At 34.9% G+C, this 20,834-nt stretch overlaps 3 protein-coding genes across 6 annotated transcripts in view; 2 read left to right on the forward strand and 1 right to left on the reverse strand.

Annotated features, from left to right (window-relative positions):
- Window positions 1–244: 244 nt before the first annotated feature.
- Window positions 245–3,603, forward strand: LOC114247918 (protein-lysine N-methyltransferase EEF2KMT). The gene is made up of 5 exons (XM_028181006.2): window positions 245–467; window positions 546–866; window positions 2,129–2,390; window positions 3,178–3,390; window positions 3,480–3,603. The coding sequence occupies exons 1-5, from the start codon at window positions 390–392 to the stop codon at window positions 3,584–3,586; spliced, it is 981 nt and encodes a 326-aa protein (XP_028036807.2). The 5' UTR covers window positions 245–389; the 3' UTR covers window positions 3,587–3,603.
- Window positions 3,604–4,451: 848 nt separating this feature from the next.
- LOC114247915 (mitochondrial inner membrane protease ATP23 homolog) lies at window positions 4,452–9,379 on the forward strand. Its single transcript, XM_028181002.2, has 5 exons — window positions 4,452–5,204; window positions 5,415–5,460; window positions 6,675–6,756; window positions 7,322–7,546; window positions 8,979–9,379. Exons 1-5 carry the CDS (start codon window positions 4,982–4,984, stop codon window positions 9,174–9,176), a joined length of 774 nt encoding a protein of 257 aa, XP_028036803.2. The 5' UTR covers window positions 4,452–4,981; the 3' UTR covers window positions 9,177–9,379.
- The window catches only part of LOC114247914 (gamma-aminobutyric acid receptor subunit delta), a 36,833-nt gene continuing 25,361 nt past the window's right edge, over window positions 9,363–20,834 (reverse strand). For 2 of the 4 annotated variants that reach the window (XM_028181000.2, XM_028180997.2), the window contains exons 5-10: window positions 18,992–19,074; window positions 16,718–16,876; window positions 15,679–15,889; window positions 14,922–15,132; window positions 14,091–14,201; window positions 9,363–13,109 (exon numbers count right to left, since the gene is read on the reverse strand). In XM_028181000.2, coding sequence (XP_028036801.1) covers window positions 12,915–13,109; window positions 14,091–14,201; window positions 14,922–15,132; window positions 15,679–15,889; window positions 16,718–16,876; window positions 18,992–19,074 — 970 coding nt within the window. In that variant the 3' untranslated portion in view covers window positions 9,363–12,914. The remainder of the gene's footprint in view (window positions 13,110–14,090; window positions 14,202–14,921; window positions 15,133–15,678; window positions 15,890–16,717; window positions 16,877–18,991; window positions 19,075–20,834) is intronic. The other 2 variants (XM_028180999.2, XM_028180998.2) reach the window with 2 other exon arrangements.

Here is a 20,834-nt window from a genome sequence, read left to right on the forward strand (position 1 = left end):
AATATTTGTTGTTTTGTTTAAATTACCTTTTTACAAAAATGAAAATTAAAAAAATTTAATTCTTATTAAAAATTATTATGTATGTGGTTTATGTATATGTATATAGTTTATCTGTGTGTATTATAATTTTTTATTTTGAATTTTTTATTAAATTCTCGTGCGAAGCCAGAGCGTGCCGCTAATAGTAGTAGTAATAATTAGTATTAATTAGTATATTAATCTGTAGTAATATAATAATCTGTGGACTTAATTCCTACCATAGATAATACAACTTATTTCTACTTTCCGCTGTTTTGCATCGGTATTGTGGTCATGTCGGTTTATGTTTTAAATGGTATAAACGGTGTAGGTACATACAATCCAAAACTTGTTAGAATAAAATATCTATCATGAGTAATTTAGAGAACACAATATTGGTAGACCTAGCTCGAAAGCTTTTTAGAGGTTGTACAAATTTTCATATTGAGGTAAACGACAAATGAAACCCATAAAAAGCCTAGAAATCTTAAATTGATATAAATACTTATGAAATAATGATATTTCAGCCCGATTCTGTGAAACTAATGACGTGGTCGTGGCAGGAACTGTTTGTGGATTTAACATTGAGAAGTCCTGTTATTAAAAAGTATCCTATCAGCACAGAATTATCTAGGATATTCCTTAAAAAGCTAATAAATTGTATAGAACCTGTGCAGGAGGTTCACGATAATCTATATGCTGAATTGTGTCGAGCAATGAATAACAGTGCTATAGAAGACTATTGTTACCGGCACTATGTTATCAGCAATGATCTTAATAATATTATAACTATGAAAGAAACGAAGAATATGGTTGTTAATGGTACCACAGGAATGCGCACCTGGGAGGTAATTGTCAAAATTGTTTTAATTCTAACTTTGGGTTGAAAGATTTAAACCATAAAATGAGATATCAACCTTTATAATTACCCCATATAACATCATAATCCCAATCTCGCTTACATCTATCTAATATATGCATAGGGCAAGCCCACAAGTATAAGTAGAGCCAATTTCTGCCGTAAGGAAATATATTTTTAAGTGTAAGACAGAGCATTACTTTAATCTTGTATTAAGGTTTGTAACTGAATTGATACTGGTGTCGTATGTATTCTGGTTTTTCAGGTGAAATAAGCTAAAAGATGTAGAGTGAAATTCATCATCAGTTCACAGTGACATTATTTTATTTTACTTTTTTAATTTCCTGTGCATGCAGTCGGCCGAGCATATGGCCCACCTCATGGTGAGTGGTTACTGTCGCTCATGGATGTGTGCAATGCTAGGGGCAGAGCCAAGCCACTGCCTACTGTTTTATATTCTCCACAAACCTTATTTGAAGAAGGATATGTCATAGCACTTAGGAAACACTGGAGGGGAGCTCGTTCCAAAGCCATACATGGCAAAAACATCTTGCCATACATGTGTAGGAATTTAATTTCAAATAAAGAAAATAAAAAGATTGGCACACAAAGCTTTTTTTACTCACGCAAACCAGCAACTAGAAATGATTGCTATCAGGGAAGTGTTTTACAAGTACTTTAAAATCATTTTGTACTTAGACAAATGCAAAACATATAACAACATTTCACTAATTATTTATTTTTTACATTTAATACATTCAGACATGTATATATTATATCATGAAGCGGTGTAAATTACTTGTTCAAAAAATCAAACTGAGCTGAGTTGATCAATATGTAAAAAGGGTTCACTCTTAAAATGCTTTTCTCACAGTAAAGACTGTTCTAAACAAATGCTAATCTGATACTAAGCTAAGCTGAGAATGATTTGAGAAGGCAGGCCTATACTGGTCCACCAAGGTAATTGCCAAAAAATATCTTATCATACATCGAAAATAAACACAGCATCTGGAAAAATAACAAAACAAATTATTATCCATGGCAGGCAGTGATTTGGCTGTGCCCCTGGCATTGCTGTCCTCCATGAGCGATGGTAACCATCTACCATCAGGTGGCCCATATGCTACCTACCTGCCTACAAAATAAAAAATAAGAAAGATTGAGTAACCATATGTGTATACATATATGTATATATATATATATGCTATATGATATATGCTATGTTGCTATACTTACTATTTACTATTTTAGGCTGCATTGATGCTTTCTGATTGGATTCTATGTAACAAAGAGCTGTTTTCATCAAAAGACGTCCTAGAATTAGGATCAGGTATAGGATTCACTGGTATCACATTAGCAAAATTTTGTGAACCTAAATCAGTAACAATGACTGATTGTCATGAAGATGTTCTACAAGTACTGTGTGAAAATGTGGATATAAATTTTCCATCACAATGTAAAAACAGAAGCTCTGATGGCACAACATATGAATTAGACAATGTTAGTAGAGTTGGTAAGACATGACAAAAAGTTAAAAATTATTTATTAAAGTATAAAAATTAGTAATTCACAAGAGTATTACTCACTACATCTATACATATAAATAAAACTAGCGACCCGCCCTCGCTTCGCTTCGGAAACATTACAACACACATGAAACCAAAAAAATAAAATAAAAATAAATTAAAAAAAGTAGCCTATGTTCATCAGGGACAATGTCGGCTTCTAATGGAAAAAGAATTTTCTCAAATCGGTCCAGTAGTTTCGGAGCCTATTCGAAACAAACAAACAAACAAATCTTTCCTCTTTATAATATTAGTATGGATTGGAGTGTCTGTTTGTAATATTGAAATAACCGCTTTTTACTGCATGCATATGAATATATATACGGTATATAGCATTTTTTACAATTTTTGTCTGTCTGTCTTTCTGTCTGTCTGTCTGTTTGTTCCAGCTAATCTCTGGAACGGCTGGACCGATTTTGACGGGACTTTCACTGACAGGTAGCTGATGATATAAGGAGTAACTTTGGCTACTTTTTTTAGACTAGCTTCGTCCCGCGGCGTCACCCGCGGTACGACAATAACCACGGGTAACATCGCGGGACTCAACTATAAATAATAAAATTTAATGTTTCCGAAGCGAAGCGAGGGCGGGTCGCTAGTAATAAATAAAATACTTTTGTTTACTCATACAATTTTGGAATTCCTGAACAAGTTCACCTTAATGCAATACTTTGACTATACTATTTATCTTTTGTGTAGGTACATTTGAATATACTTATGCATTGAAATTTTTAGATGTTAAGATGTTAGATTGGAATGAAATTACCGATCTACCAAATAAAAGGCCCGATGTAATACTTGGTGCAGATATTGTATATGATCCTTCAATACTGAAGCCACTCTGTAATGTACTGAAAATATTCTGTGACAGAAAAAATGACGTGAACATTTATATCGCCAGTATTATAAGAAATGAGTTAACCTTTGAAAGTTTTTTACAAGTTTTGGGTATGTTTTCATCTTTTTACCAAAGTAATATATAAGACATATTAACTGCGTTTATTTTTTTATAATTATCATATTTCTTTATTTTACAGAAACCTATAATTTTCATTGTGAAAAATTAATGCAACCAACAAATGCGCACATTGAGTGGGATCATACTCATATTAACCGATGCTTACTAAAGATCATGAGGAAATAAAATGGGTTTTGACTTTATTTCACCTTCTAATTTTGAGTAGGTACCTACTTACCTACCTACTTGTCACTTGATCCTATCGTCCTAGTTCCAATCATAGAGACTGTTTACTTGCCTGTGGGTGTGGGAATGGGAATGTAAAATTTAATCTCGACACAGTCACGCTACGATTCGGATAAATCAGGCGTCCTTTATACCGGTCACTCACATTCGCACGAATACGCAAACCCGCAAGTGTAGGACGACATTTGCAAATGATTATGCAAAGTTTTCGCTGCATTCGCGGTTTTCCAAGCTGTGTCGGTTTTTTAATGGACATCAAAGCGCGCGAACCTCGATCAATCGTGTAGTCTTCCACACATTCGTGTGACCAGTTGCGCCCACGATTGCGAAGGTAACGGACGTATCGCCATTTTCATAGTTCGTGACATCTACTGTGTAGCGTACCTTCATCATGGATTGGAACAACACCAAGGTGATGGAGTTCATTGAACTCCTGCAAAATGAATCGACCATGTGGGACCCTCAAAAGAAATCCTATAAAAACGGAATGGCCGTTAATGTCGCATGGGAAAGAATTAAAAACTTTCTATTCAATGTTCTATTGGCGAATTAAAAAAGAAGAGGAATTCGTGAGACATTCATAAACAAGTGTAGGAGGAAGCGCAAATGGGTAAAATGGGTTCGCAAATTGAGTACCGAACCCATTTGCACAGCCGCTAAGTTTGCGAATGAATGTTTGACGGCCCTTGACATGCGCGCGAACATTCGTACAATGTACGAATATTTACGCGCATGTGAGTGGCCAGCATTAGACCACGATGACTTTTTAGGTAAAGTCGTATTTGCCTACGTTGGTAGGTAAAGTTATTATCAGTCAAAACATATTTCAAAAAAGTAAACGGATTTTTATTTGGTTTTGGTATTTCTTAAGAATGTGTCGTAAAGGGCAGTTTTATTGTATTTAGTTTAGTTATACAATCAATTTAATTTTCTTTTATATAGCGGACATTTATTCTTCTATTTATAAAAAATCGTAGGATGGTCTGTGTTACATTTCCATTGCCTGTTTAACGGATGTGTAAAAATATTCAAATTTCAAAACCCAAAAATATAATTTATAACATTACAGTACATAGGTACATACATACTTGTAGGTATTATACCTATATACAAATACGATACAAAAAATTTAATATTTAATGTAAATTTTAAGTTTGTAGAAGAATGTATTGAAATGATAAACGAACTTGTCATTTTATTTCACCATTTTTGAGGTTATAGTTAGTTTTTAACATTGACAAAACTACGATAGCGGTTAGGTACTTTTATCAGACCTGTCTTATTCCGATAACCTTTAAAACTACTCGGTTTAATTTAAGTCAATGTTGATTAAAAATGTCGGATGGCAGTACTGCTGAAACGAAAACTAACACAGAAAATAATACAAACCAAAAAAATTCTAATGAAAAGAAACCTGATGCATGGGGATACGATTTGTATCCGGAAAGAAAAGGGAGTTTTAAGCCCAAAATAACCAATGTTCTCATTGGAAAAGAAGGAAAAGAGAATATAGAAAAGCTAAAATGTGAACAGAACGTCTTCAAATGTGTGCAAACCAGTAAGCAACTAAATATTTTTTTATGTTTGGGTATTAAGGAAAAAGTAAACTTAGCAATTTAAGAACTGTTTCGATTGAACGAGATGTGTCCATCAAGAATTTATGAATTTTTCTAACTCAATTCCATAATATAGAGAGCTAAAATAGCCTGAGATATTATTGATCATACATAAATTTAAAACAATAACCACCAAAATCATATTATTTCAGGTCCGATCGTTAAAATAATGATGGCTGCTCTCAAAAGTTCAGGCTGGTAATTATTATTTTAAGTATGTGCGTATTAAACATTAAAATAGATTATTTTTATAAAAAAATACACCAAATATTTGAATAAAATTTTATAGAATTTCGTATAGTCGTAATGTCCTTTCCAATGGTTAAATGCCTGAACTCTCTTTAATAACTACTGAGAGTATAATTATACTTGTGTTACAGAAGGTTTCAAGAAAATGTGTACATACTGTACAAATTATAGGGAAAATTAGTCTCTTTATGGATCCCGAAATTTGAAGAGTTCCGTGATTTTCAGTAACTTAAAGTATTCTTTTCTGTAGGCAATTTAATAGATAATAGTTGTCCTTGAGAACGTCACTTCTGAGATCAAAACAAAAATAATCTCATAAATAATCTAAAAATAACAAAATAATCTATAAATACTTAGTTATAATTACAAATATATTGAAAATATAAATTGAATGTTTGTTAAAATGCTATAACAAGTAATATTAGAGATTTAAGATAAAATTATTAATATAGTAATTGAATCACACAAACAAACTTTTTAAGTAGTAGTAGTAATAATAAACAACTTATTTGTTTTATCCGGCCTTGCATATTGTTAGACTGCTGATGAACTTAATGTGAGATGTTCAGTGCTTTTTTTGCAAGAATGCTGACTCTCGATTATAACCTTAGTATACTGGACTATTTGCTATTTGGGCTGTTTGGATGCTTTGTTGTCAATTCATTTTTCATTAGAAATCGTTCTTGCCATATCTCCCTTCCCTTACATCATTGTTGTTGTAGTTCTAGGGTACCCGCTGGTACATAGGGCCCTCACAATTTGTCTCCACTTGACCCAATCTTGCCCTTGCTCCTTGATATGGTACATGGTATGGTATATGAATATGTAAACCGGAGCATTCTTAAAGCAGAAGCAGAGTTAATTACACAATTTAGTATGGCATGTACTAAAGACTATGATAATTTTCGAGAAATAAATTATTACAAAAAAAATAAAAAAATAGTAGTGCATGTTTTCACAGACAAACCGCATGTTTCAATGGATAAAGAGCTAAAACATTTTAAAGATTGTTAAAATTGAAAAAGATTGTTAAATTGAAATTTCACAATCATTCGCTGGAATGATTCAATCTTACCTTAAATATATATGGAATTGTTTTTATTTAGCTGTATTGCTATTGGTGGATTGCTATTAACAATTTAAATTAATATTTTAACTTTCAGTCCCATTGATATCCGACGTCATATATCCTGTGAAGTGTGTGACTACTCAGTCAGTGGTGGTTATGATCCAGAATTGAATCAGGTAAGAAGTAGTGTTTTGTTTGTCTTTCAATGTGGAATTATTGTTTAAAGAATGTTTAATTGTGGAAAGGAAACTTTGACCATAGATAAACGGTTACTAATTGTAGTTGTCATTTTGTATGATAATTTTCATCATCTGTAAAAGATGATATACGTAATCAAGATTTAAATAGGAGGAAATACTCATTCTTTAAGTGGCATTAAGTGTATTGACAATAGGCAGGCTATTTCTAGGCTCTATACTTTTTTTATTTATAAAATGGCTCACAAAGATGTCTAAGAAATCTATTGCTAGCCTTAATGTGTGATAGAGTTTTGTATGAGTTTCAGGTAGTTGTTTTTTAAAATTTTATTAATATTATACACATAATTTTATATCATTAATTTGTAGTAGTATTTTTCATGGTTCAAACTAATCGACACTATTAAGTCCATGTTTATGACAACCAAAATAGATACAAATTATAACTTCTATACTCATATTCTAATATTCCATTGAAAATTAGGTCACACTTGACTACCGCAGTGTCTCCTATAATGCATATTGATAAGTTAATGTTTTACAGATTGTTGTCTGCCAGAATGTATCCACGAGGAAAGGGATGGTACAAGGGGTATTGGCTCATGAAATGATCCACATGTTTGATTTCTGCAGAAACGAATTAGATTTTAAGAACATGGAACATTTGGCTTGTACAGAGATCCGGGCAGCTAATCTCACTCATTGCTCCTTTGCGAGTGCTTGGTCTCAGGGAGATGCATCATGGACTAAGATAAAGAAGGCGCATGAGGTAACTTTCCAAACTGTTGTTTTAAAACAAACAAAACTTACCAGAGTACTTACAAAATACGTTTTTATGGCTACTACTACAATTATTTCTTCACAGATTGCCCGTAGTACAAGATAACCTGTACCCAATTTTCTACCTTTTTTTTTATTTATTGCTTAGATGGGTGGACGAGCTCACTGCCCACCTGGTGTTAAGTGGTTACTGGAGCCCATAGACATCCACAACGTAAATGCGCCATCCACCTTGAGATATAAGTTCTAAGGTCTCAAGTATAGTTACAACGGCTGCCCCACCCTTCAAACCGAAACGCATTACTGTTTCACGGCAGAAATAGGCAGGGTGGTGATACCCACCCGCGCGGACTCCTTTTTTTTATGCCTACCTACAGAAACTTTGCTAACACTAGCTCTAGCAAAGGCAGTGCTTCCCTGACTCTACGACTAGATCGGATTCGTGACCCACTGAGGAGATCTGGCGACAGTCAGTTCTCTGTGAGTTAATTTTCACGACGAACCCATCGTCACATTCGACGAGAATGCTGATTGGTGAACGGCTCGACAGGAAGAATCGTATGATGAACACGAGACTGACACGCCCATGTTTGTAAATCAAACTGTGGTGCCATAAATTGTCGAACGCCTTCGCCATATCTAAGAGGAGGCCTCCCGTGGGGACGGGTATGCGTTTTTTAGGCCCTACAAAGATGTTCTTTGTGAGGCGGTTAGACGCACGATTGTTTAACGCGAAATGTAAACTGCTCGTCGACTAGTATGCCTTTTAAGATGACAAAGTCCCAGAGGCGTTTATGGAGTCGTTCTGCTGTGAAGCAGTAATGCGTTTCGGTTTGAAGGGTGGGGCAGCCGTTGTAACTATATTAAAACCTTAGAATTCTTATCTCAAGGTGGGTGGCGGCATTGACGTTGTAAATGTGTATGGGCTCCGGTAACCGCTTAACACCAGGTGGGCTGTGAGCTCGTCCACCGATGTATACTTAAAAAAAAAACTGCCTATGACTGGAAGGAGGCTGATCGGACGATTTTTTACTCAAATCTTAAGTTGTTTATAATATAGTAAGACGTATTATCATTTTACATACGTTGATGGATGGATGATAGAAGATGGAAACTGTGGGTCGATTGTGCATAATTACAGCTAAGTTACTGGTTGTATATTTTGGTTACTGGTTGCTTATTTTGAGCTCGCACGGAACACTACAACCATCAAATATTTATTTAGATCACAACGTAGCATTATACATACAGTAAAATACAACTTTCGATCACATATCTCAAGATGGATAGCGATATTTATATTTTGACTTCTATCGTCTTCGGTAACCACTAGCTGTGACTTTGACCCAGACAAAGCAATGACAATGTGAAATAAAGATTGTTTATAATATGGTCTTTTAAGTACGCTTGTTTTGTTACAGGATTGTGTGAAGACTAAAGCGCTTTATTCTGTATTGGCTGTACGACAGATAGATAAATTGGAAGCCGTGGACATTATCGAAAAAGTATTTCCTAAGTGCTACCAAGACTTGGAGCCGATCGGCAGGAGGATACGAAGGAATTCCGATGACATGTTCCGAGCTTTCAGAGAAGCCAAATACTATGGTTATGATGATTAGTAAATGTGTGTACCGTAAAATTCAACCCGATTTTCATTTTATTTTTTTATTTTTTTGTGTTTAATTCTCATCTCTATTAGAAAAATGCTTAGATACATCCAGACATGTTCATTAAGTTAATAAAAAAATACGCTTTAGGATTGACTGTGTAGATAGTGTAAATAGATTTAATGTAAATAAAACCAGTTTGTAGTTTAAAATAATGTCTTTTATTTCATCATTACTTTATTTACATTTAAAAATATGTAAGGTAGATTCATTTTTCTTTCAAAATCAATACTAGTTGCCATAGAGAAAATGTACCATCAGCCTAAACGCGTCAAAAAGTTACATTAAAATTTATTAAATGAAATTAAAAAACAGTCGACGAAGTTAATATTCAGAATCGAAAAAAAAAGAAAATATTTTCAAATGGTTTGTGCATTTACTCTTAATAATTAACAGCAGGCTATGCAATTAGCTGACAATTAAGGTATAACTCCAAAGAATTCTAAACGAATTTGGCGGTTATAATTCAGACAAGCGTCTGTTTTGACGCGTTTAAGCTTTTTCAGCGTAATTATTGAAAGCGATCCTTGATCCTGTTTTATATCTAACGATTTTAAGACAGGCACAATTGTTTCAGTGTTGCCAAGATATCAACTAAAAAAAAACAAAAATGAAAAATAAATGTTGATATTAGAATACTAGAACTAATTAAAAATAAAATAAACTAACATGAAAATTTAAAATAATTGTGTTTGCAATCTATGACTGCAAACTTTTTGTGTAGGTATTAGATTGTTGTGCTATAGCGGTATCCACCGTTAGAATGTTGTTAGTAGGTACACATAACTTACGTCTAATAAGATCAAAACTGTCTATGACTAGGTCAGATAACAATATTAAAAATATAGATTGAAATTATTGTGAAAGTGAACAATTATTATGTGTTTTGCAAAATAAGGCACAGCTTGTGAGTAATCCTCGAAGCCTAGTAAACCAGGTACCCAGTGAGACTTAGACACGACAGACGCTTCAACCTTCTCCTGCAGTCTTATTCCTTACATCTGAGGGTTTGGAGCGCCATCTTCCACGACCTGTGTGCTTAGTGCGAGTATGTTAACGTTCTCTACAGCGTAAAAGTTAACTCAAATTTGTATGCAGTTGGAACAACGCCCCTAGGCGGCAAACATAGCCAAACGTTCCAACTTCATACAAATTTGAATTAACTTTTACGCTGTGAGAACGTTAAAAAACTCGCACTAAGCACACTGCTTCACTAAACATCCGCTAGCAGTAGCAATATATCGTTATTATTTGTTATTTAATCCACCCACTAACTCCTACATTATTTTAACCACCGTTCTGATGTTTAAAGACATTTTCTGCCCATTACCCGGACAAGGACAAGATAAAGTTTGTTGATACTATTCTTAATCGTAATTCCAAATAAATTGCGACACAACTTTAGTTTACCAGTTAGTAATAACTGGTGCGTCAAAATAATGTATAAATGAAACTAAATGCCCATGCGTTCCGGCTTTTCAGATGGTAACTGAAATGTCCACTCATTATCTAAGCGTGTGGTGTTCATGCAATGATGTCAAATCTTATGATTCTCATTACTTACAAGAACCTAAACTGAATAAATTAGGTTTTCAGTAAATTTTTGGATCAAAAAATAATGTTACGAAATAAGTTAAAAACAGAAATTATTTTAATAAATTAAACTGGTAACATTCTTAAGATTTTAATAAAATATCTAAAACGATAACTAACGATAATTAATTATAATTGTATTGTAACTAACAAAATGTTTTTTTTTGGTTGCATGTTTTTTTTACAAAATAACAGACATTCTTGGCAGTATGCTTATTCCTAAGTTCTTATAACTAAAAGTTTGCACGCACTGCGGCTAAACGCGAGTCGACTTTCATAGCAAGATTTTATGATTTGAAGAAGTTATTACGCAGACGCACAGCTAGGTTTTCGCGCAGTTTATCATTCAAACATATACCTTTTTACCTATAGACACCAGCCATTGAGTTTCACGACGGATCTTCTCAGTGGGTTGCGATACCGATCCGGTGATAGATTCTGCCAAGCACTGCTCTTGCTAGGGCTAGTATTAGCAAAATTTCTCAGGTTGAGCCCGTGATTTTACTTACTCGTCCGCGCGAAGCTGGAATAACCTCTTAGGCTACCAGCGAAGAGCCAGGGGAAAAACACATTTTTCTCGGTGAAAATTGTGCGACAATTCGTTAGTTTAGTGAATGCGCGAGATTTTTAAAACTGCAATAACGTACATACCGGGTGCAGAATGTTTGTATAAGTAAAATTTATATTCAATGATTTATCGCACCGTCGTGCCGCTCCGACCATCACATTGATTAAGATCCGATCCGAGTGATCAAAGTTTAAGGATTATCATAAAATAATTTTAGAAGTAAAAAAGGTCTGTTCATTAATAACTATATAAAACATTAGTCCTTTTTATCTTAATTATAAGGCACTGTTGAAGTGACGCAAAGAACCGTAGTGCGTGCTCATACTAAGTAGTAAGTAAAAACTTTTTCTAAGGTGCTATATGAAAAATCTAGTTTACCAGCTTATATTACTTTCATTGTATTAAAATTTCGTTAATTGACCTCATCTTAAAACATAATGCCTCATGTTTTATCTCTATTTGAGAGCTCTATTTGAGGAAAGCTGGATAATTTTGGTACATTCCTGAACGCATGTAACTCTGACAACAGAGATGACATTCTTAGTTATTGTCCTTAAATCATGCGTTACCGTAAATTAAATTTGACAAAATTAACATAATAAGAAACATCAACCATTTCTCTTCAGTTTTTTTTAATAATAAGAAGCATTTTTAAATACCGAAACATCAAACAGTCCCATTATCTTGCAATACGTGGACATTGTTAATTCAAAATAGACACGGATGTCTGTTTTAAGAATAAGGTCAATCAAGTTCATTAGGATTACGTACGTGTTCAGCGATTATACGAATAACATAAGGCTTTCCGTTGCTTGAAATAATTCAAAGAATCGATCGGAATAGTGGGTGCAAGGGAATCGTTCACGAGACCAATGTAATAAACCTACAACATCATATACTCATTATAACAATCGACTGAGCAACTAAATAAATTCGCGAATCCGTAACCCGCACACTTAGTGGGCGCAACACCCTAATAACACACGAGGCTGTTGACCTCGCGCGTCATTGTTATACATTGCGCGCAAATGATAAGTAAAATTCAAGGACTCGTTTATATTTTTTTAAAATGAAATATGATTAGAATCAGTTGTTTTTGGAAACGTTTCCCTTACACCCGGGAGAAGGCAATATTTACTACAACAACATGTATCTATATTTTTTTTTATAAAATCGAATAATCAAGGCACCTGTTCCTAAAAAGGCTTATTGCTTAGAATATTTTGTACTGAGCTCACATGTGGTCCCTATATTGCCATCTTACGTCTATTATATGTCGGGGCTTTGTATAATCGATGAGCATTGTATAACAACTATAATTAAATACAATTAAGTACATATTATCACCAAAGCGAATGTCCATAATCACTGTACAAACTATTATATTTACATAATATGGTTTATCGTCGTAATACGTGAATATTGATTAACTTATAATACGTATTAGGATGTTTGTAAACTTTATAACAACATTGTCTCGTCAACTGTGATACGGCACGATTTTATTAATCTCGTGTCCGCCGAAGCGCTCAACTTAAGTACGTGGTCCAGTAAATTACATTGAAGAGCAGAAAACACATGGGGAAGATCATGAGAGCGTATTTATCGAGCGCCCCGTGCTGGGCTCCGCAGAACATGACCCCGTTGTCGATGATCCCTCTCATTCTGGTCACGAAGCCAGTGGCTCGTCCCCCTGGCGGTATCGACTCCAGGATCGGTGAATCCTAAGAATGTTTGCACAATAAAACAGTTAAATAAACACGTTTTACTGAGCAATAAACCATCCCTAAAAAAAAATGGCTACAGAGTGTGCTCGCGTTAACTTAGAGCAGCTATGCCAGCATTTCTGCTGTTTTTTTTTATATGCTAAGCGGTGTTTCTAGTTTGACCTATATCTTACAGTAAGTGTAGCTTTAAAAAAAAAAATTGCCTCCTATTGGCTCTGGGGACACTGCTGCTTTATAATTCAAAGTTTTTACTAAATAGAAAACTGACTTCAACAGAACAAAATAAATTGAGAATATCAAAAATGTAGTCGAAAGTCAATTAAATATGAATTAGTAAAAACTACTGGTCATTATTTGATAAAACTTAAGGAGGAACACGAATGAGAAGCACCAGCTTTAAAAAAAATATCAGCCAGAGCCAAGTTTTGAGGTAACTAACACACATAAAAAATCGAACAGAGAACCTCTTTTTTGGAAGTCGGTTAAAAATAGCACTAAACATCACTAAATATTATATATTATTTTTTACTCTAATTTTAATATTAAAAATTACTCTATCGTAATGCACTAACAAGTACTGTGGACAACAATATTACCGCTAATTTCTAAACATCAAACGCCAATTGATATAGATACAATTATGGTAGACGTAATTGTCTATATTCGCAGTGTCCGAAATACATTACTGTGTTCAATTTAGCCACACTGTGCTGTGTTTTTTTAAGTTTTTTTTTACCTTGCTAACTGATCTTGTTTCACATCCGACTTTATTTTGCCTCCAATGCCTTTTTCCCGAGTGGGATAACTAAAAATCGTTTGCCTAATTTAAAAAAAAAATTAATGCATCTAGACAATACGTGTTTTAATTATCTAGATCCTAGATGGATATATATTATATGTATAAGGACATGCAGTGTAAGACTACACTGGTAAAATTTAGCTATGTATTAAACTAGGAGAAAAATTTAGTGTATTTACCCTTTGAATTGCTTGGTGTTCAAACTGTTGCTTGAGACCTTCATCTTCAACGCTCAAAGTGGGTGAGAACATCCCTCCCTGGGGCGTTCCAGTCACGGGAGTGCTTAGTCTCTGAAATGATCCAACAATACAACTATGCACAGTGAAATGGGCAAAAATAGTAAGTATTTTTTTATTGCTTAGTCGAGCTCACGGCCCACCTCATGTTCAGTGGATGCCGGAGATCATAGAAACCAACGTAAATGCCGCCACCCACCTCGAGACATGAGTTCTAAGTTCTCATTTTCTACAGTACAACGGTTGCTCCACCCTTTAAACCGAAACGGATTACTGCTTCACAGCAGAAATACGCAAGGTGGTGGTACATTCCTTATCCTTAGTCTTCCAAAATTTCGAATCAGATTTATTTTAAGCCTTATCTTGGGGTAATGTTACGCGCTGGGGTTCGGGATAAATAAATTTTTTGCCGAAGTACAAATTAAAACTGTATTGGCACTTAGAACACTTTATAAATACTTTAAAATTCTCAATTCACTTTTTCCGTTTCGCTTCAGGTGATCCGTTCGCTGTTTCGCTTCGTGTAGAATCGCTTATTAAGTGCGTTCGCCATCTCTGCAACGCTTTTATCGTCAATACGACATCCCTAGATTTATCGAGTACATTCTGGGCAAGTCGAGTAGCTTCGATGTGTGTTTCCGCTATGACAATAGATGGCGTTGTACTTCTCGAGCATTCTTAACGTTACTAGTTCCTTTGAAATACGTTTCTGCTATTTGGCGATAGATGGCGTTACTCTTACCGGCGCAACAGTAAAAATGGTTTGTACCCCACCTGCAAATGGTTGATGTGTAGCGGCGGCGGTCCCAGTTGGGCTGCAGAGGCCGCTCTGCGCAGGTCCTGCCGTCGGCGGCTCCAGCTTTTGTCGTACCGGATGCCAAAGAGCACCACGAAATACTCTAGTAATGCCAGGAATACGAATATCGTGCACGATATAAGCCACACCTCGATGCATTTCAGTTCCAATGCGTCAGGTGAGTTCGTACTGGAAATTGAAGATGGCCTTAACAAATTTTTACAAACAAAACAAATTAGGGGAGTCGACAAGATTACGATGTCATGTACCAAGGTACATGTATGGTCGTAGTAGTATGAAACAAACGTGGCAGTTTCGACTAATTTAAGTTTCGGAAACTAGGCAGCAGCTATGCTGTGTCCTTGGCGTTGCTTGATAAGCGACGATAACCACTCTCCATCAGGTGGCTAGGTACAAGGACAATAAAAAAAATAGTAACTTAACTGGTTACTATTTTTTAAATAGGTACCGTAAATTTCCTTTTTATAATCTAGAATATTTTCTGATTATCATTCGGTATAGGGTTATTTCAACTGCATCCAACGTTCTACTGAAGAAATTACGCATATAAATAAATAGATAAATAATACGACGTTTCCTTTACATTACCCCTATTTTAATGAATGAAAGTCAAATTAGAATAAGTATTCCTAATATAATTTATTGATTTACGGACAAATAAAATTTAAGAGAGTAAAGTATTTTAATTCGAATTATTAACCATGCCTCTTTTACCTGACAGTATCAAACATGGTGACTAAAGACAAAAGTGTCGTAACCAGAAGCACCATTCGTCCCGGGACGATTTCTGGTATGACGCAGAAGCTGCCCCAGGATATGATGACGAACAGCGAGGACGGCAGGTAGCTCTCCAACAGGTAGCTCCTGAGTTCTCGTGATAGTATTATCTGCATTCGCGCCGCGGAATGTTCGCCTAGAAACATGCCTAAATGAACAAATCTAACTACATGTCAGTTTAAACGTAACATCTTCCTTCACAGATTTTGTGTAACGAATAATTAAGCCGCGCCAATTAAGAAACGAATCGAAAATGGCGTCTATGTACCTGCACTGACAGATGGTAGGGTCAACAAATAAAAAGAAAGATAGAAAGAAAACGTTGTTTATTGTAAAAAAATATAAAAATACAAATGAGAATGTACTTTACTTTATGCCCCGGCAGAAGGGGAGGTGTCTCATCTGGGATACAACTTGCGTAGACACTTTTACTGCAAGTCATCTAAGTCGCACAACTCGAAAGTGAAAAAACTCGAACTCAACAAAAAAGTCAGAACTAATAAATTTTTTTGCATGCAGTACGCGCCGTGTGCGACTAAAGACAACAATAGTTTAGAGTGAGAGCGCATGATCGCTGCCGCCATTTTAGATTCGTTTCTTTATTGGCGCGGCTTATATAATACATTCCTACAGCACAAAGCAAACGTTCACAACAACACCAAAACATAATAAACAAAAACAAATGCAGACACGATAGCAATAGGTACAGACACATAGCATTTCAGATAGGTATTTCCGATCAAGGAATATCGTGCAAGGCACGGATGTCAAAATAAACGGGCACCGTTTCAATTAAAAAACAGTAGGTATGATAAATAATTTGTCCGCAAAATAACTAAAGTAGCAATAGATTAAGAACATCCGCACCCCGCACTGCAGGCGGCATGCCAGCATATAGCAACACGACTGCTTTAATGGGTACATTGTTAAAATACAAGGCGCAAACATAAGCGCAAAGCAATAAATATACATTTACCTTCACCAAATATGTGAATATGATTACTTTTGGCCGTGACGAAAGTGACTACGTATTTTGGGAGGCGGAACTCGCTCCGCTCGTTGCCGACTGGACCTAGACCTAGCCACCGGGCCACCTCTCTCCACTCGAACCGAACATCCTCAGTTGTGTACTTGTCTGTCAAAAAAAAAAGAAGAGAATATAAACTTAAATCTAATTAAAATTACTTTACTACGCCTTAATCTCGCTTTTTTAATTGTATTATAATACTCGTACCTATTATATTATTTCCGAAGTTTCGAATACTTAACAGTTTTCGCATATATTAAGTGTATAATCTATGGTTTTCGCGGTGACGGACGACGTCGCGTCACGTGTACTGACAATGAAAGATGCGGCATTAAACCGTAAAAAAATAATTAATAGTTCAAAAACAAAAAAATACGCCTGTATAAAAAATCCCACTAAAAATAGAAAATAAATCTTAATAAATTTGAATTAAAAACAGTGTAAGAAAAAATGATTTTATTGTAAAAAAAAAGCAAATATTTTTCATTTTTTAGTTGAATTTTCTATAAAAGCGTATTTTTTAGTTATTTAAACTATACTAATTTTTTAGTTGAATTTCAATTTTTCTTAAATATTGAATTGTCATCGATCCTAAATAAGTATAACAAATTTCGAGTTAATCTGACGTTTTGAAGGGGGTCAAAACCATGTTCAAAGATTCCATCCAGATTTTTTTGTTAAATTAACTTTTACCTACGCTTTTGGATTTAGTCAGTAAATTATATCGATTAAATAGCAAATCGGAACAATTTTTGATTGCTTAATTAAATTTTAGTTTTTTTTTTACAAAATTTAAGAATATTATTTATTTAAATTTGGGATAATAATACAAACAAACTTTTCGTTTGCGCCATAAAAGTTTGAATTTCTAGCTATTTAATTCTAAACAATGGTGCGCAATAGATATTTAATAGAATAATCATCCCCAGAACTGTCTGTCCACATTATTAATATGATAGAATGATTGCCTAGAATACATTATATTATATAATTTTAGATTTCAAACTACGCTGTTTTGACTGTATTAATACAAATGACCGACGTGGCGTGTAGACAAAACATTCTCTGACGTTGAAACTCAAATAAAATTTGAGTAGGTACCTACATCAAAAGTTTTCGCAATTGTTTTCATTGAGTTATACGTTTCAGCTTTTTAATAACTCTTCAAATCGGTTGAGAATTCTTTAACGCAACGCAAACGAAAACATGCAGTGTGTTTTTATAAGTAACTAGCGGCCCGCTCCGGCTCCGCTCGGGTCTTTAACAAAAAAAATTTACTGGTGGTAGGACCTGTTGTGAGTCCGCGCGGGTGGATACCACCGCCCTGCCTATTTCTACCGTGAAGCAGTAATGCGTTTCGGTTTGAAGGGTGGGGCAGCCGTTGTAACTATACTTGAGACCTTAGAACTTATATCTCAAGGTGGGTGGCGCATTTACGTTGTGGATGTCTATGGGCTCCAGTAACCACTTAACACCAGGTGGGATGTGAGCTCGTCCACCCATCTAAGCAATAAAAAAAAAAAAAATTTCAACGATATTAGACGTTTTATTTTTTTAAATAAAAGAACACTATAATAGTTAGACATATGCTATCGCTTTTTGTAAATAATAATGTGTTCTACAAAGTCGTAGTACATTATTTTATTCTATCATCAATAGTTTTCTCAGGGCACGCGATATAAAGAATATTTTAGGTAATTTTTTTACACCTTGGGTTACATTATTGGAGTTTTAGCAAGGATCCCTAATTTTTTTCAAAAAACATTATAGCCTATGTTACTCGGGAATAGTGTAGCTTCCAAACAGTGAAAGAATTTTTCAAATCGGTTCAGTAGTTTCGGAGCCCATTCAATACAAACAAACAAATAAATCTTTCCTCTTTATAATATTACTAGCGACCCGCCCTCGCTTCGCTTCGGAAACATTAAAACACACATGAAAGCAAAAAAATAAAATAAAAAAAAATTAAAAAAAAGTAGCCTATGTTCATCAGGGACAATGTCGGCTTCTAATGGAAAAAGAATTTTTCAAATCGGTCCAGTAGTTTCGGAGCCTATTCGAAACAAACAAACAAACAAATCTTTCCTCTTTATAATATTAGTATAGATTAGTATTAGTATTAGTATAGATATTCGAAATGAGGTCGTTTGCTCGAGCGGTACATATTTATCCTGTTATCTATTTTAATATTTAGAAGCAGATTTAGTTGTGTATTAGACTTACAGCTACCGAAGTCGATGTCACAGTTCTGCACGTCTAACGGATACAGCACGAAATCCATGTCGCATTTGATTGTTATTGTCGCTCTGTAAAGGATTTTTGTATTTATAATTTTTCTGAATATTCACTGAATACACATCTCTCCCTGTATTCACCAGACAATCCACAGCAGTGCAGGCTCTGTGTATTATATCATCGTGATGCCAACTGACATTTACTTGGGGCAGGTCGTATTGTCAGTCTGCACAGGTCCTGCTTATTTTACCGTGAAGTAGTCTAGTGTTTCAGCTTAAAGTGTGGGATAAATATAATACAATTGAGCCTTCATGACTTATGGTGGGTGGAATTCATATGTTGTTTGGCCTATGGGCTTCGGCAATCTCTTACATCGAGATGAATTGTGAGATATCTTACACAGCTGAAAAAAATCTTGATTTCGCCAATATTTTTCACGTATGGTTTTGTTATGGTGGGCAGCTATTTGGCTGCGCCCCTGGCCTTCCTGACGTCCGTAACCACTTACCATCAGGTGGGCCGTATGCTCAGCAGCCTACATAGGCGATGAAAAAAACGTATTTCATTAATTTAGGGCAAATGGTAAGTGGTGTTGGCAATGTTTCATTCGACTTTATGTTTCCATGTTTATTCTGTTTGTGGCGCCTAAGGGCTTTAGTATCCACCTAATATAGTATGGATTGTGATGTTATTTGGTACCAGAATTATGAAATGTTGTTTTACTATTGGAAATATATCAACACGATTTAGAATTTAAAAACAGAGAAAGTTAATTTTTATTAAAAATAAAAATATTTTTGGTGAAGGACGAATGTGCTTATTTACGTTTATCATCAAAAATAAAGGTTTATCTATGGTTTATAAATGATATGACGTGTAGCTTTCTTGTTACTTTGCCCAAACTTGCCCATCATTCATGATTACTACCAACGTCAGGGGCCATACTCACAGACCAGCTGTTTAGTGTTAACGATTCTCATAAAAAGAAAAATTAAATGTCAGAGTGGTTGGAAAAACTGTGGAAAATGCTTTATTTTAAAGTCTCAGACCGAACTACATTCCCTGCATTGATGATGCGATGTTAAAAAAAGTCGAGATCACATAAAAGATCCTTAGAGCACATTTCAGGGGGTAAAATATAGACAGTCTTTTTGGTAGCGTTAAAAGTAATGTGAGTTGGGATTATTGGCTTATCTCATTGCAGCGTAGCGGCGTAAGATATTCAAAATATAAGTAAAATTAATAATTTTAGCTTACGTCAATGTTATGAGTTAGAAAATAACAGTGCACAACTAGGATTTCGCGAAAAGTTAATTTGAAAAAAAAAAAACGTTTGACTGAAACAATAATTTTTCGTTTCAACACAAAATTTAGTTTTAGCACCGTTTTGTAGGTACGTGCGATAATTTTATATTGTTATGTTTACACACGAGTAACCATTAAAGACTTGAAATGACCGGCGTCAAGCATTTCCAGATGTTTTAATCAGTTTAACTGTTCAAGCTTCTGAAAGGCTTCAATTACTATGGTGAATTATTTTAACGAGATGATTTTACAGAGGCGCTTAGAATGAATAATAACTGAAATGTTTGATGTTCATACATTTGAGAGCGGCAGTGAAGCAGTAAATGAATCTTGTTTACTTAACGGCATCTTTTAAATTAATATTTAACAATTTATTTTTTCGTATTTTATTCAATTGTAGACCGTTTCTGAGGGCGTCCTTGAGGGCTGCCCTGAATACGTCATTACGGATCCTCCCGGTCCATTAACGGTGCTTTTAAGTACCTCAAGCACCGGTCACAGTCCTCGTCGAACCCGTCGCTTGCTA

The sequence above is a fragment of the Bombyx mandarina genome, chromosome 10, assembly GCF_030267445.1.
Source record: "Bombyx mandarina strain Sakado chromosome 10, ASM3026744v2".
NCBI lineage: Eukaryota > Metazoa > Arthropoda > Insecta > Lepidoptera > Bombycidae > Bombyx > Bombyx mandarina.

Bases quoted from the DNA above. Each gene is read 5' to 3' on its own strand.
- LOC114247918 (XM_028181006.2), top strand. From the start codon at position 390: ATGAGTAATTTAGAGAACACAATATTGGTAGACCTAGCTCGAAAGCTT. The intron at 2,391-3,177 runs GTAAGACATGAC...TGAAATTTTTAG, and splicing joins AGACAATGTTAGTAGAGTTG to ATGTTAAGATGTTAGATTGG. The intron at 3,391-3,479 runs GTATGTTTTCAT...TTTATTTTACAG, and splicing joins AAGTTTTTTACAAGTTTTGG to AAACCTATAATTTTCATTGT.
- LOC114247915 (XM_028181002.2), top strand. From the start codon at position 4,982: ATGTCGGATGGCAGTACTGCTGAAACGAAAACTAACACAGAAAATAAT. The intron at 5,205-5,414 runs GTAAGCAACTAA...ATATTATTTCAG, and splicing joins CTTCAAATGTGTGCAAACCA to GTCCGATCGTTAAAATAATG. The intron at 7,547-8,978 runs GTAACTTTCCAA...GTTTTGTTACAG, and splicing joins AGATAAAGAAGGCGCATGAG to GATTGTGTGAAGACTAAAGC.